The sequence below is a fragment of the Neoarius graeffei genome, chromosome 11 (genome assembly GCF_027579695.1).
Source record: "Neoarius graeffei isolate fNeoGra1 chromosome 11, fNeoGra1.pri, whole genome shotgun sequence".
Taxonomy (NCBI): domain Eukaryota; kingdom Metazoa; phylum Chordata; class Actinopteri; order Siluriformes; family Ariidae; genus Neoarius; species Neoarius graeffei.
This window is the reverse complement of record NC_083579.1, coordinates 82,532,885-82,550,370: the sequence shown is the minus strand read 5'-3', so window position 1 is coordinate 82,550,370 and position 17,486 is coordinate 82,532,885. Positions and strand designations below refer to the sequence as shown.

General features: G+C 41.9%; 2 protein-coding genes across 3 annotated transcripts in view; both read right to left on the bottom strand.

Annotated features, from left to right (window-relative positions):
- The window catches only part of xpo1b (exportin 1 (CRM1 homolog, yeast) b), an 82,545-nt gene that overhangs the window by 48,389 nt on the left and 16,670 nt on the right, over nucleotides 1-17,486 (bottom strand). For both annotated transcript variants that reach the window (XM_060934811.1, XM_060934812.1), the window contains 5 exons: nucleotides 12,235-12,296; nucleotides 12,105-12,149; nucleotides 3,470-3,651; nucleotides 3,161-3,209; nucleotides 2,889-3,008 (listed from right to left, as the gene is read on the bottom strand). In XM_060934811.1, the coding sequence (XP_060790794.1) occupies nucleotides 2,889-3,008; nucleotides 3,161-3,209; nucleotides 3,470-3,651; nucleotides 12,105-12,149; nucleotides 12,235-12,296 (458 nt within the window). The remainder of the gene's footprint in view (nucleotides 1-2,888; nucleotides 3,009-3,160; nucleotides 3,210-3,469; nucleotides 3,652-12,104; nucleotides 12,150-12,234; nucleotides 12,297-17,486) is intronic.
- LOC132894679 (zinc finger protein 260-like) overlaps nucleotides 1-17,486 on the bottom strand; it is a 414,543-nt gene that overhangs the window by 396,415 nt on the left and 642 nt on the right. The gene's annotated exons all lie outside the window — the stretch shown is intronic.

Genomic DNA, 17,486 nt, shown 5'->3' with positions numbered 1-17,486 from the left:
ACAAAGGATGAAGGTAAACGGCGTAGTGTGCCGTTAACATCACAGGCGGATATCCGGTTTCACTGCAAACGGTTACATCCAGAAAAACCTATTTTTATCATCATAACTTTTAAAATGTAAAATCGTCAAAGTTTTATTTTTTATTTAAAATGTGCCAAGGGCACAACAGGGCACTTGTTGTGATTGGCAAACTGCATTTATTTTTGAGTTTTGTTTGACTTTAAAGCATATACGCAGAGCCACGGCCTCACTTTCGTTTATAAACGCCCTGAGACCTCAAGAATGGCACAGGAAGAGTTTTAAGTGTTAACAATAAATCTCATCTCATTATCTGTAGCCGCTTTATCCTGTTCTACAGGGTCGCAGGCGAGCTGGATCCTATCCCAGCTGACTACGGGTGAAAGGCGGGGTTCACCCTGGACAAGTCGCCAGGTCATCACAGGGCTGACACATAGACACAGACAACCATTCACACTCACATTCACACCTACGCTCAATTTAGAGTCACCAGTTAACCTAACCTGCATGTCTTTGGACTGTGGGGGAAACCGGAGCACCCGGAGGAAACCCACGCGGACACGGGGAGAACATGCAAACTCCACACAGAAAGGCCCTCGCCGGCCACGGGGCTTGAACCCAGAACCTTCTTGCTGTGAGGCAACAGCCCTAACCACTACACCACCGTGCCGCCATGAATAAAGGTTTCTTCTAAAAATTATTTTTGTCCTAAATGCAAAGCGCTATGTGTGGCAGAAAACTAACACTGCTCATCACCCTGCACACACCATCCCCACTGTGAAACATGGTGGTGGCAGCATCATGCTACGGGGATGCTTTTCTTCAGCAGGGACAGGGAAGCTGGTCAGAGTTGATGGGAAGATGGATGGAGCTAAATACAGGGCAATCCTGGAAGAAAACCTGTTGGAGGCTGCAAAAGACTTGAGACTGGGAAGGAGATTCACCTTCCAGCAAGACAATGACCCTAAACATACAGCCAGAGCTACAATGGAACGGTTTAGATCAAAGAATATTCATGTGTTCGAATGGCCCAGTCAGAGTCCAGACCTAAATCCCATCGAGCATCTGTGGCAAGACTTGAAAATTGCTGTTCACAGACGCTCTCCATCCAATCTGGCTGAGCTTGAGCTATTTTGCAAAGAAGAATGGGCAAAAATGTCAGTGTCTAGATGTGCAAAGCTGGTAGAGACATACCACAAAAGACTTGCAGCTGTAATTGCAGCAAAAGGCGGCTCTACAAAGTATTGACGCAGGGGGGCTGAATACTAATGCACACCACATTTTCAGATTTTTATTTGTTTAAAATTTTGAAGACCATTTATCATTTTCGTTTCACTTCACAATTCTGTGCTACTCTGTGTTGGTCTATCACATAAAATCTCAATAAAAAACTTTTAAGTTCGTGGTTGTAAGGCGGAAAAATGTGAAAAAGTTCAAGGGGTATGAATACTTTTGCAAGGCACTGTAGGTAGCGGTCTGAGTGAATGACCTTGACGTCTGTAACGTCGCAGCAGGAAGTCTATCGGTCTCATCGCCATTTCCGCTATACTAAAACACAGAGCTGACTGCAACTCCGATCCTCCATTTTGAGCTAATTTATCGCCATGCCACGTAGATGTGTTGCTGGTGGTGCAGCAACACGACAGAAGGTGGATTTATGTTGCATTCACGGCCCAAGAATGTTCAAACTGCAAAGATTTGGACACGTTTTGCAAGAAGTTCACGGGCACATTGGGCGCCTACGAAGTGGTCTCTCCTCTGCTCTGCACATTTCACTGAAGACTCGTACGAGACCTCTGATCTGTTGAGGAGCGTTGGCTATAAGCGTTGGCTATATTGAAAGAGGGTGCAGTACCAACAATTAAATAAAACTACAAGAGAAGGAAAGTAAGTTCAGTTGCACCAGTTCTCCCGGAGTGTGAGCTGAGGGTTGTTGCTAAAACCCCGGACATATTAATCGCTCGGGCAGTGACCTCCCCGCGGTTGTTGCTAAAACTGGTGACATTCTGTCCCGTCCCGGGTTTTAGTAATTGCCTGAGCCGAGCAGTAATGGCGGAGTACTCAGTATGGAGAAAATGGAGAATGAGTTGACCAGCCGTCTGATTTCGTCACTGGATATCGCTGCCATCTCGCCCTTACGTGGAAGAAGCGAATGAACGGAGAACTGAACGAACAACTGAAAGTCGGATTGTTTCATAACAATCAGCCACAAGGTCGGCCTTCAAGAAGCGAGAACGCAGACGGGTAAACGCCGACTCTCATCTGGTTACATAACAACAAAAACAACAACACTCGTTGTTTCCCTGCGTTTAGATTAATCCATGTAACTTGTATTGTGTGTTTAAGTTAGCGGTATGAGATTATTTAATTTGCTTCAGAATGTGATTGTCTCAGTTCATCTGATTATTTAATGAGCCTTTTACGTTTTATCAGTGAAAATGCATGCATGTACGTTGCATAAGTTATAGCACCCATCCTGTTTTAATGAGTCTCAACCCACAATCAGTGAAGTCAAATCAGTCTTAGCTGAGCGAGTCGGTAACGGGATTTCTTACTTTCTCCATAAATTGTTATTTATATGACTTTGGTCTATAGCTGTAAAAGGCCTCGGCCTTAAAACCGGTTCCCGCTGTGACGTCACACGCTCAGGGCTGGCTGGCTCAGCGGGGCAGCGCCAATCACAACTTAGCGGTAGATTTTAACTCTCAAATATATATATATTTTTTTTAATTCCCACTTATGCAGCATACAAGAATCAAGGATGGAGATACTATCCACTCAGAGATTTATTTTAAAATAAAGGCTCTGCGTATCTGCTTTAAAGTGCTGAGGAAACAGCTATCTGTCTCTGAGAAAGGTGCAATTCTCACCTTGTACACTAGAGTACTGATGAGTTTGGTCTCAAAGATGTAGCCCAGTGGGATCCAATTGAGAAACCGGAGCAGCGTTTCTAAGGTGGCGTGTACCAAAGGAGCATTCTGTGAGTTTTCCTTAAGAGATGGTAAGAATGATGGAATCAGATTTTAGCTGATTATTACATTCTCATTTTGATTCATGAAAGCTTGGTTTTTACTCTAAAAAGGTTACATGAGATGGCAAAAGACTGCAGGAATTTGCGTATGTTAGTACAGACTGTACTCACCATCACAAACTGGCAAAGCTGAAAGATCTGCGAGAACTCATTACACATACTGGAGGAAAAAAAGAAAAAAATTCAAACAAAAACATCATTGTAGTATTAGTGCCAATCCTGGAAACCCCATTCTCTGCACATATTTGTAATTCTATTGCTCGAACACAGCCAAAATCACAAAAATTCACATTCTATAAGCTAACTGAGGCCACTTGTATGAGAAAAAAAAATACATCACTAAAATGCACACAGTGCACTTTTTCTGACTCAAATCTGTCACTCTCGTTAGCCAATTTATTGCTACTGCAGGAGTCCTACCTGTCCTTCAGGTGTTTGGCTTTGACCTGGGTCATCTGTCCACTGGAGAAATCGAATACCTCCTCACTGAGCAGCTTCAGGATGATCATGTTGTTCTGGCAGAGGCTCTCGCTGGTGCGGCTCGCACCCACAATGTCACTGATAAACGTGGGCCAATGCTTGGGCCACTCCTGCTTCAGGATCTATAAAAAACAGGAACATAAAGGGGTGCAATGAAGGGAGGGGGAAAAGGGGAAGAAAAAAACCACCACATACAATTAGAATTTTCATACATCTAAAAAGAATAGTAGGTGGTATGGCTGTTGATCACTCATACGGCCTTCATTTTATCAATTTTACTCACATCTGTCTTCATCGCGCTGTAATCTGTTTCCCAATAATCAAATTCATGCCATTTAGTATTTTAGAGACAACTAGATAGAACTTGACACCAGCGGTGTCGATGGAGACGCCTCCGCCCGGTTGGGGAGGCGTCCCCTTAATAAGGGGACGCCTTATTAAGTTGTGATTTGGGGACGGACATTTGACCTCACAGTAATCTTGAGCTGGTGAAATTACTTGTATTAGCCTTGGAGATATTGTGTTCACATGGTTTTCGGACAGACATTTGACCTCACAGTGACCTTGGCCTTAGACCTTTTGATCTCAAAATCTAATCAGTTCATGTTTGTCCCAAAGCGCACAAATGGTGAAAGTTTGGTGAAATTCCTTTCATTAGCCTTTGAGATATCGCGTTCACAAGGTTTCGGGACGGACGCACGCACGCACGGACAGACGGACAACCCGAAAACATACTGCCTCCTGCACCTTACGGTGGCAGAGGCATAAAAATATTGTCAATATTGCTGTGTGTCTGCAGTGAATCTACCAATGAGATTATTCACTTTCATAAATAAGGAATAACACACTCTGTAATGTTATTCAAAAACAATGCACACTGGGGTGGGAGGGTGAGGGTGAGGTCCCTCATTTTCAGATAAGAGCAGTCTGGAGTGCATTATTCCACAGCAATCTGTCAGCATTTATAACATTTAATTTCTTAATGAACAAAATTTTAATGGTTTATAGCTTGATTTAATGATGTAGAATGTCTGCGAGACAAGTTATTTCCTGTTTTCATTTACATTACAGCTGTGAAACAGTCATTCCCTTACCAGCATCACATTTTTTACGCTCTTGGTTGATCAGATTTCTTTCGTTCTTCTCTCACTATCGCAAGAAATGCAGTAGTCATTGTAGTGAGAAACCAGAATGCGTAAACTAGCTCCTCTGTCTTCAAGACTTTCCTGTGCTGATAAACTTCACACGGTGAAGTTAAGGCTAAAGTGTACTTCCATGGACACCGACTTGGACCGTTTGTGCAGCAATACGCTGAGCCGGCAGCGCTGTGTGGCGTGTGTTCAGCTTGTGAATTGAGACGCGACTGCAACAGCAGAAAACCGAGCATACTTTGGAGACAGCCATGCGCATGTTCATGTTGCACAAAACCATACAGTACTTCAGCCCTTACAACCAAGACTTCCATAACAAATGTTAAATAACAACATTTTTTAATTGCCAATCAATAATTATCCATTTTACTTTAAAATGTATTAATTATTATTTAGATTATGTGGAGCCGCAAGTCCCTGCGTACAAGCTGTTACCACAGAAACAATAACATATTAGAACGAGCACATTCATATCGACCCACTCAGGTTACAGCTGGAGCTACTGTCCAACTTGTGCTGTTCTACAGAAATGATGCTCACCTTCTGACCAATCAGATTTGAGCATTCAACCACGCTGTCATATACAGCAGGCATTTGATTGACAAAGGGGAATATACAAAGTGCAGAGCATGGCATGGCAGTGACACCCCTTAACCCCCCGCAGCAGCTTGTAGGTGTGCAAACACTCGTAATTTAGCTACCATTAAGTGAATAAAATCAATCTGACTGATCAGCTGACAAAGTCAAAGTAGACCTGTGTGTTAGATATACACTTTAGACATATCACAAGGAATAATCTTGACGTACCGGCAGGGCTGGAGTGGGACTGACCAATTTTCACCCTGGGAATGTCATCTGAGCAGCCCACACACTCACTTGGGAGGTCCACAATGACAAATCTACAATTTAAACTCTTTTGACTACAGTGGAGCGCCGTTATAATGTGGTTCGCCATTACATGAAAACCGTTGTAACACGGTCAGCTCATGGCTCTCAAAATTTAACTTTATGCAGCTGCATTCGAGAACTCAACAGTCTCAGACTCAGAAGAGTTACCTGAAAACACGGCAAGATGGTTTGAATGCAGCGTTACTTCCATGGCGAACGTCATGCATCTACGAAATATGCTTCATTTCGTCCGACTACAAACCCGCACGAGATTAACAAACAAAAGTTGCGGACTTTCAGTAAAACCAAGGACTAAAATGTGCTGTATTACGCGCCATGCCTGAACTGTGCTTGCTGCACGATAGCCATTGTTCTAGCCTTTGAACACTTATTTACTTGTTATCGCATGCAGTTAATTATTGTACGATCGTCTATATTCTTCTCACTGCTATTGTAATTTTGTAACGACTTGTAATTAACTCAGCAGTCCGACTATGCTGTATAGAATTATGCTTACAATTGTTCAGAGCAGGCCAAAACTTGTATTTTTAATACCTTGCAATGCAAACATAGGATGTCACTATAGAAAAAAAAGTTTTATAAAGAATAAATTTGTTTTATATCTGCATATTTAAATTAATTTATTTACATGTCTAACATACATAAGCATCCATTGCTCTAATCCAGGACAGGTGCATGTAATCAGTCTGAGGTGCGCGCTGCTCAGAGACAGGAAGCGCACGAGTCACAGTGTGAAGCGTGCTGGCGCTAACACACGGGAATATGACGGGCAGCAAAATATTTTATTACATACTGGTTACATTGCGAGGCAATTTTTTTAAAAAGATGTTATCAGCACAGTAAACACAATCGTAGGTCTTGGAATTTCTTTGCTGGATTTCTTCAGGGTACTGCTTTATCAATCAATCAATAAATAAATAAAAGCTCACTGAAAGTTGTTTTTTACTCGAGCCATGCCAGATTTTCCATACCGTTATAACACTGATTCACTCAGAACACGGTCGGATTCTTTGGATTCCAACTACCGTGTTATAACAGCGCTCCACTGTATTTATTTTCAAGATATTGCACAATAGGCACTAAAACACAGATTAAATAAATATATGCAAATAAATTACAGGCCTAAAATAAATATAAATGGCAATAGCTAATTTCAAATGAAAACAAATATATTTTGACTAAGGCCATTCTGACTAATTTTTATACAAAAACAGGCACTCTTGTTTTACTTTCACCTGACTTCCTTTCAGCTGGTCACTAGTAATGCAAATACGAACAGGGTTTCTCAGAGACTCCAAAAATCTTTCACACTTATGTGACCATATACAGCACTGTGCAAAGTCTTAGTCCCCCTATTTTTTTCATACAAGCTTTCTCATCTCATCTCATCTCGTCTCATTATCTGTAGCCACTTTATCCTGTTCTACAGGGTCGCAGGCGAGCTGGATCCTATCCCAGCTGACTACGGGTGAAAGGCGGGGTTCACCCTGGACAAGTCGCCAGGTCATCACAGGGCTGACACATAGACACAGACAACCATTCACACTCACATTCACACCTACGCTCAATTTAGAGTCACCAGTTAACCTAACCTGCATGTCTTTGGACTGTGGGGGAAACCGGAGCGCCCGGAGGAAACCCACGTGGACACGGGGAGAACATGCAAACTCCGCACAGAAAGGCCCTCGCCGGCCACGGGGCTCGAACCCGGACCTTCTTGCTGTGAGGCGACAGCGCTAACCACTACACCACCATGCCGCCCTCATACAAGCTTTGTTACAGATTTCTATTTTATGATTTCTACATTATCGAGTCAGTACAAAAACATTTTCGAGTCCAAACGTTCATTTTCCAGCACAAAATTAAATGTTACAGAAAAAAGTTTGTATCTGAGCAGCATATTCCATAAGAGAGCACTTTTCAGATTAAAGCAGATACGCAGAGCCTTTATTTTTAAATAAATCTCTGAGTGGATAGTATCTCCATCCTTGACTCTTGTATGCTGCATAAATGGGGATAAAAATAATATATATATTTGAGAGTTAAAATCTACCGCTAAGTTGTGATTGGAGCTGCCCCGCTGAGCCAGCCAGCCCTGAGCGCGTGACGTCACAGTGGGAACCGGTTTTAAGGCCGAGGCCTTTTACAGCTATAGACCAAAGTCATATAAATAACAATTTATGGAGAAAGTAAGAAATCCCGTTACCGACTCGCTCAGCTAAGACTGATTTGACGTCACTGATTGTGGGTTGACTCTCATTAAAACAGGATGGGTGCTATAACTTATGCCACATACATGTACATGCATGCATTTTCACTGATAAAACGTAAAAGGCTCATTAAATAATCAGATGAACTGAGACAATCACATTCTGAAGCAAATTAAATAATCTTATACCGCTAACTTAAACACACAATACAAGTTACATGGATTAATCTAAACGCAGGTAAACAACGAGTTGTTTTATATCCAAATGAGAGTCGGAGCTTACCCGTCTGTGTTCTCACTCCTTGAAGGCCGACCTTGTGGCCGATTGTTTTGAAACAATCCGACTTTCAGTTGTTCGTTCAGTTCTCCGTTCATTCGCTTCTTCCACGTAAGGGCGAGATGGCAGCGATATCCAGTGAAGAAATCAGACGGCTGCACCACTCATTCTCCATTTTCTCCATACTGAGTACTCCGCCATTACTGCTCGGCTCAGGCAATTACTAAAACCCGGGACGGGATGTCACCGGTTTTAGCAACAACCGCAGGGACATCACTGCCCGAGCAATATGTCATGTCCTGTTCCGTCCCAGGTTTTACCAACAACCCTCGGCTCACACTCCGGGAGAACTGGTGCAACTGAACTTACTTTCCTTTTAAAAAATAAATAAAATAAATGCTTTCCTTTTATTGTAGTTTCCTTTAATTGTTGATACTGCACCCTCTTTCAATCCGGGCTTATAGCCAACGCTCCTCAACAGATCAGAGGTCTCGTACGAGTCTTCAGTAAAATGTGCAGAGCAGAGGAGAGACCACTTCATAGGCGCCCAATGTGCCCGTGAACTTCTTGCAAAGCGCGTCCAAATCTTTGCAGTTTGAACATTCTTGGGCCGTGAATGCAACGTAAATCCACCTTCTGTCGTGTTGCTGGCACATCTATATGGTATGGCGATAAATTAGCTCAAAATGGAGGATCGGATTTGCAGTCAGCTCTGTATTTTAGTATAGCAGAAACGGTGATGAGACCGATAGACTTCCTGCTGCGACGTTACGGACGTCAAGATCATTCACTCAGACCGCTACCTATATGAATCACTTAAAACTATTCCTGTGCCATTCTTGAGGTCTCAAAGCATTTATAAACGGAAGTGAGGCCATGGCTCTGCGTATATGCTTTAAATAAAAAAGAAAGCATAATGAAGGCTGCTGGGTTTTGGTGTAAAATGAAGAAGTGAGTGTGACAGTCAAAGTGTCCAGAAGAACTGTGGCTGGTTCTGTAAGATGCTCAGGAAAACCTACAGATCATTTCCACATAAAACTGACCTCACTGGACCTGAGACGGATTTTTTTTTCAAAGCAAAAGGTCGTCTCACACCAAATACTGACTTTGTTTCATTTATTATGGCTCACTGCGGTTTATAATATTTTAAAGCCATTTTTGGTCTAAAGCATTTCTTTTCATGTGCCCAAGACTTTTGCACAGAACTGTCTCTTTTGAAACTAAAATCATTCATTCATAAATACCTCTGCAATGCTTTGAAAATTCCTTGATGCTAAAATCATCAACACTAAACTGAAAGAACCTTGAAAATGAAGGAAACATGATCTACCTCAAAACTGTAAGTACAACCCCGATTCCAAAAAAGTTGGGACAAAGTACAAATTGTAAATAAAATGCAATAATTTACAATGCAATAATTTACAAATCTCAAAAACTGATATTGTATTGACAATAGAACATAGACAACATATCAAATGTCAAAAGTGAGACATTTTGAAATTTCATGCCAAATATTGGCTCATTTGAAATTTCATGACAGCAACACATCTCAAAAAAGTTGGGACGGGGCAATAAGAGGCTGGAAAAGTTAAAGGTACAAAAAAGGAACAGCTGGAGGACCAAATTGCAACTCATTAGGTCAATTGGCAATAGGTCATTAACATGACTGGGCATAAAAAGAGCATCTTGGAGTGGCAGCGGCTCTCAGAAGTAAAGATGGGAAGAGGATCACCAATCCCCCTAATTCTGCGCTGACAAATAGTGGAGCAATATCAGAAAGGAGTTCGACAGTGTAAAATTGCAAAGAGTTTGAACATATCATCATCTACAGTGCATAATATCATCAAAAGATTCAGAGAATCTGGAAGAATCTCTGTGCGTAAGGGTCAAGGCCGGAAAACCATACTGGGTGCCCGTGATCTTCGGGCCCTTAGACGGCACTGCATCACATACAGGCATGCTTCTGTATTGGAAATCACAAAATGGGCTCAGGAATATTTCCAGAGAACATTATCTGTGAACACAATTCACCGTGCCATCCGCCGTCGCCAGCTAAAACTCTATAGTTCAAAGAAGAAGCCGTATCTAAACACGATCCAGAAGCGCAGACGTCTTCTCTGGGCCAAGGCTCATTTAAAATGGACTGTGGCAAAGTGGAAAACTGTTCTGTGGTCAGACGAATCAAAATTTGAAGTTCTTTATGGAAATCAGGGACGCCGTGTCATTCGGACTAAAGAGGAGAAGGACGACCCAAGTTGTTATCAGCGCTCAGTTCAGAAGCCTGCATCTCTGATGGTATGGGGTTGCATTAGTGCGTGTGGCATGGGCAGCTTACACATCTGGAAAGACACCATCAATGCTGAAAGGTATATCCAGGTTCTAGAGCAACATATGCTCCCATCCAGACGACATCTCTTTCAGGGAAGACCTTGCATTTTCCAACATGACAATGCCAAACCACATACTGCATCAATTACAGCATCATGGCTGCATAGAAGAAGGGTCCGGGTACTGAACTGGCCAGCCTGCAGTCCAGATCTTTCACCCATAGAAAACATTTGGCGCATCATAAAACGGAAGATACGACAAAAAAGACCTAAGACAGTTGAGCAACTAGAATCCTACATTAGACAAGAATGGGTTAACATTCCTATCCCTAAACTTGAGCAACTTGTCTCCTCAGTCCCCAGACGTTTACAGACTGTTGTAAAGAGAAAAGGGGATGTCTCACAGTGGTAAACATGGCCTTGTCCCAACTTTTCTGAGATGTGTTGTTGTCATGAAATTTAAAATCACCTAATTTTTCTCTTTAAATGATACATTTTCTCAGTTTAAACATTTGATATGTCATCTATGTTCTATTCTGAATAAAATATGGAATTTTGAAACTTCCACATCATTGCATTCCGTTTTTATTTACAATTTGTACTTTGTCCCAACTTTTTTGGAATCGGGGTTGTAATTTGCATTTATATCATTTGGAGCTGCATCGCCATCATCTGGGCTTGCTGCTGTAAAACTTGTTTAAGTTTGGCACATTCACTTGCATCTTTCTTTAATGCCCTTCTCTTCTTTAATCTGGTCTTTTCCTCTCCCCTTTTCTTTTTGTCGGGTGTGTGTGTGTATACATATATATTTAATATAAAAAAAAGGTTAAGGCGGCTCTCTCAACTAACTGTAAACCTGTACATGTGTCATGTGACCAGTCTGGAATCTCAGAGGCTGCTCTCATCGTCTCATGTATGGGGAGGAGCGTGTGCTTGCGTATGTGAGTACGCACCTCAGCAGTGCAGCTGCTGGCAGCCTCCACAGCAACAAGTAGTCGCATGTTATTACAGTAGCATTAAATTTATTGCATAGACAATATTTACATATTTCCAGGTCAGAAAATCCAGAACTCCGGATGAATCACATCCCTGGGTATACTTTCTTTCAGCAATGCTCAGAGCAATGTTCGAACTGTTGACAGGGGAAGCCAAAGCCTAATGGTTGGAGAAGCAGCTTTGGGGCCAAAAGGTCGCTGGTTCAATTCCCTGGACCAGCAGGAATGGCTGAAGTGCTCTTGAGCAAGGCATCTAACCCCCATCTGCTCTACGTCACTCTGGATAAGAGCGTCTGCTAAATGCCATTAATGTAATGTAATTAATGTAACGTAAGGTTTAAAGCACTCACGGCATGAATGGATGTGATGTATTGGTGCCTATCATAAAAATAAATAGCAAGGTTTTGAATGGTTTATTTAAAAATATTCTACATATTCTGATAACCATTTAAGATGAAGTAGTTTTCATTCACTCACAGACATTTAAATTAAATTTGGTTTGTCGTTTATACTCGTTCTGCATATTCTACAACAAACTGGATATAAATGACAATATTAACATGAGTTTCAGTTTCGTTTTCTTATTGAACACAATGTACACAGTCTTTGTAAAAGGTAAAGAACTTTGAAACATTTGGCCATACCGCTATTACATCTAAAACTTTGATTTTTAATAAGTAAAACAATTAACTTTCTCTAAACCTTACCTGAACTAAAATCATATTAAGTTTTCCAATGTACACCTTCTCCTTCTGCAATGAAACACAACACATCACCCATCAGCTGTCAAATAACATTAAAGCTTTGCTCCAGAGTAAATCGAGACACCACACGTACCTCCACACTGGCTGCGTCAGAAGATGTCTTGATAATGAGGCCCACAACATATTTTTTTATTCCTGCATACAAACAGGGACGAGAAAGAAAGTGTAAAAATCTTTCAGGTTTTAAGAGAAATAATTCATCGAGAGAGGACCACGTCATAGCCATTAAGCACTTTTGTTTGAGAGTTCATCTCCACAACCAGCTTGAGGCCTTAGACTTGGCTTGAACATTAATGGGTGCTGAACTGAGCATTCCAGTCATAATTAAAGCCTGAGTCAACCGTAGCCTGTTAACGCAGTATCACGCGAGAGAGCATCTGGGTGTGTCAGCCAACAGTGGTTACACGTGTCCAGTAGTGTCTCTAGCTTTGAACTAGTTAAACATTAGTCAATTTTTCAACAAGTTAAATAAAGCCTCCTAAGATTTACTTTACCTAACATTTTCTGACCAATAAAAAAAAAGAACACTTTCTGACAGTGACAGTGCAGATTTTGACAAGCTGAGTGCTATGCCAAAAAAAAAACCCAAACCCTGTTTATAAATGTGTCTTAAGTGCATCTGTGCTGGTGCTGCTGTAAGTGCCAACTAGGTTTCAGTGAAAACCTCAAAAGAAACCACATGGCCATGTCACTTTGCATTGGCCATCATGCCAATCACTTTGCATTGCATATGCGGTTTCATTTTGCATTGTTCAGTTTTAATTACTGGAGGAGCGAGCGAGCAAGCATGACAACACTCAAGAATCTATTTAAATTAAATATGCACACGTTAAAAACAAGGGTTAAAAAGTCCTCTCCATCTAAAAAGATAGCTTATGCACAAGTACTTGCTCATTAGTTTTAGTTACAATCTGACGTTTTATGCAAAAATAATAAGAGAAGATGAAAAATTAACTGGATCCAACAGTGCACAGATAATTTCCAATGAACCAGTACACTGTGAAGCTTTGTTTTTTTGGTAATAAAGATTGCAGAATAAGGATCTGTTATCCGTATGAAGTTCTTTTTATAATTCAAAAATCTTTGTGCTCAACATTTTAGCTTTACTTCGTTGGAGATAGAACTTTTCACCCATTAACTGCCTCTGAGCCCTCCTGCAAAAAACCTAAATCTGTTAATCACTTTCCTTGCAATGAGAAAAAGGCTAGAGTTGATAAGGTAGCCTACAATTCTTAAACAAATGAAGACAAACAATATTTAGCGCCAGTGGGGGCTAATTTTAGCTAGCTAACCTGAAAACCTCACCGTATGAATGTTTTTCAATCTGTTCAAGTGGATTGTCTGCTGTACAAATTTCTGTGGATGAGCTGTTCATGTCAGCTTTTGGGATCTGAAGGAGCATTCAGACCGGGAAATGGCTCCAACATCGCATGTGGCGTCAGACTTAACAAGTGGATTTTACACTGTGTAAACAAATTATAACCGAGGACCTACACAACATGTTAGTGGCAGATGAAGAGAGATAAATGTCATTCATGCATATGAGATACATGGCTATGCTATAGAAGGAACTGTCATAGCAATAATTCTCAGTATTCAAAGCAAGGCCAGAGAGAGAGAGAGAGAGAGAGAGAGAGAGAGAGAGAGAGAGAGAACACAGCTTGGTTTTAAAAGCGAACACATCTTGGAAATCACACAGGTGCTGCTGTAAACAAGGTGAGGTCCTCACCGATTAATCCAAGCCAAATCCAGCGCTCAGAAAGACAACAACAAAAATGGCTCTCCATTTACAGCTGTAGTCGCCATGATTTACAACTGATCACTGCATATTCCAGGGTTTCCCATACATAGAACACTGCGGCGCAGCACCACACAATGGATTCCTATCGCTACACAATCAGACTCGCAATTTTGAAAAAAAAAATTCCGTTGCGTATCGTTCCGTTCATTCATAATGCTCTTTCTTTTCATTCACACGCGCGCGCACACAGACAGAGAGAGACGGAGAGGCGTGTCCACAGGCCTGCCGGTGCACATATACCCGGACTGCGAGTAGGCCTGTTAGGCTCATTAAAAACAATGCAGCCTTCCCGATTCACCTTCCGACCCCTTATTTTAAAAGGTAGGCTACGTCGTGCTCGTGATGAGCTTTATCATAGCCTTCTTGGCTTACAGGAAATGAAACATCCCTGAGTCAGGCTATAAACCAATTTTGATGCAGACAGTAGCAGCTTGACGCGAGGAACCGGCCTTACTGCATTATCCCGTTTATCCCGCTTCGGCATTCATGCAAGTTATTAATAATGGCTTGACATTCACAATAAATAAGGATTTCCCACTAGCCTAAATAAAATGTTGTTATACTCGCGGGGATGCCTAGTTGATGCTATCTGAAGCATAAAATCTGAATATTTTAAGAAACATCATTATTAGCTTTATTGGCGAAGTAGAATTGCGAGCGGGATTTCTCAGCTATGAATAGGGGAAGCACATAGAAATTCAGGATTCCTTTGTATATTTTTTTGATGTAATGGAAATTTTTAGTGCTTTGATGATGAAGAAAATGTACTTTTTTATCCATAGATTACGGCTACGTTTACATTACACCGTATCTGTCTCATTTTCTTCGCGGATGCACTGTCCGTTTACATTAAACCGCCTGGAAACGCCGGGAAACGGGAATCCGCCAGCGTCCACGTATTCAATCCAGATCGTGTCAGCTCCGGTGCTGTGTAAACATTGAGAATACGCGGATACGCTGTGCTGAGCTCTAGCTGGCGTCTCATTGGACAACGTCACTGTGACATCCACCTTCCTGATTCGCTGGCGTTGGTCATGTGACGCGACTGCTGAAAAACGGCGCGGACTTCCGCCTTGTATCACCTTTCATTAAAGAGTATAAAAGTATGAAAATACTGCAAATACTGATGCAAATACTGCCCATTGTGTAGTTATGATTGTCTTTAGGCTTGCCATCCTTCCACTTGCGAGTGGTAAGTGATCTGCGCTGAGATCACACACACAGCGGCTCAGTCCCGAATCACTGCTCGTGCGCTTCACTCGCGTGCTCTGTGAGCTGCGCAGGGCCGGAGTGCGCACCCTCCAGAGGGCACTCGCTGTTCAGGGTGGAGTGATTTGGAGCGCAGGATGCCTGCGGAGCCGAGCGTATCCGTGTATTGGTGTTGCTGTGTGCACGCTAATCATTTTAAAAACATTAATCTGATGATCCGCTGATACAGTCTAATGTAAACATGGGCTACAACAGACCTCAGGAATAGGCTCCAAGGGGAACACCTGGCAGCCTGCTTACGAATCTCCATAAATGGTCCCGAACCCAATGACTTCCCTTACGATAGGGCACTGGAGGTTTTTTTCAGGAAGCCACACAGAATTAAATGTTCTGAGAGGGCATGCAGGCTTTGCACCAATTAGGGTAATGCTTTTTCATTATTGTTAGTTGCCTTGGTGTTACCTTAAGTGGTTTCTTACATCTAATTATGATATTTTATTTTATTATTATTTTGTTGTTACATTATACTATTTATTTCATTTTAGTATTGGTTGAGGTAAGTGTTGAGTTCAATATTTAAAATAAAAACCTCCAGCTTGTTTTTTGCAATTTATTCCTTGAATGTCAACTAAAGAATGATTGAAAGATTGCCACCAAAAAGGCAAAAAACTAAACTTTAACTTCAATTTTGGTGAGTAATTTTCATAAATTTAAAAGACAGGTTTTCCACCAACATCAAGCCCAGCAAACTAATGTCCTGCCCTGTAAGGTAAAGTTGGGTCGAGGAATGAAACCAGGCAGGGTTCTGGTAAAAACTGTTTTAGCTGTCTTCTCTTAAAGAACTTAAAGAATTTAGATTGAACTGAATAATCTCAAATGCTTCTTGTAGCTTTAAAATAGTCCCAGCAGGTGACTCTGAAGAAAAATACTGTGTGTTTGAACATCGCCCGCTGTAAACACTTTGCATACACCCCAATGACCGACTCCACCGACCGCCACGACACCACCGCGCACGATTCCCTCAGCGGCACAGTGGAGCACCACAAATTGCTACCTGGTCTGTGGGAAACACTGTATTCTGTTAAAAGCATGGTGGCAGGGGTTTGGGGGCCATTTAGGCTCCCAACAGGGTCCAGGGGCGGAGCCCTGGTGGGGGGCCAGGGGGACAAAGTCCCCCTGAAGCTGACAGACTTTGGGCTTTTTCTGACAGTGAAACTGGCCAATAAATGGATAGGAAATGCTAAATCATTGTTAAAATCATTTTACAAAAAATTAACACATTCTTACTGTACATATCTTTATTGTCAATGTGAGACTCATTTGGTATTTCAGTTGAGACTGATGCGCATCCCTGAATTACTTATATTTTTTTCTGTGGGTGAAAAATAAATGAACTTCCATGCATAAACAAAATACCCAATTACAATAAATGCATACATTTTTTACAATACACATAATGTTAATTGGGTGAAACCACTCCAATCTATGCACGAGCTGGTGCGCGTGCCCGAGACTGGCACTACAAAGCCACCCTGGCCGCCGTAGTTCGGGTCCTTTGACCCAGGAACCCGGAAGTCCTGCAGTAAACAACCACAGGGAAGCAGCGGGAAAATGCAGCTCTTGCCTACACAATCACAGATACGTAGAATAAAAGACCTGAACGTAATTAATGTGTGTGTGTGTGTGTGTGTGTGTGTGTGTGTGTGTGTGTGTGTGTGTGTGTGTGTGCTGTTATATGATTGCTGTAACTGTGTATGGTCAGAAAAGACGATAAATAAACGTAACCGTTGCACAATAACGCTACAAGCGTGTGCACCCGAAGAGTTATTTAGCTGGCTAGCTGCAGCTTGCAGCTTCCAGCGTTACCGTGTGTCAGTATGGTGTAGTGTGGTGCGGTGTAGTGTAATGCAGGGATTGACCTCAGTCTGCAGAGCTCTGCGTCACAATCTGTATGCAGCCGGCCGAATGTTTTTCTATTGCAATCGCATGGCCACTTCAGGTAGCCCCGTATGCATTCGTTTAATGGTCTTCTGCGTGTTAAATAGTTATAAAATTATAATAAAGCGAATACTTTACGATTTATTTGGTGTATACTGATGAAGCTACGTTTTTTGGGGGTTTTTTGGCCAAGGAAAGGGTGGTGGGCCAGAATTATAACGTGGCGGTGCACCACTTTAAAAGTGCCCGTGGAGAACACTGGAAAGTTCATGCTAAATATCGGTTATGAGAATTAGTTTTGGCACTGCTGTTCATCTGCATGACTCAACCCTTTTTCCTGCTCTTACTCAAAGGACATAATAACGAACTCCTGAACT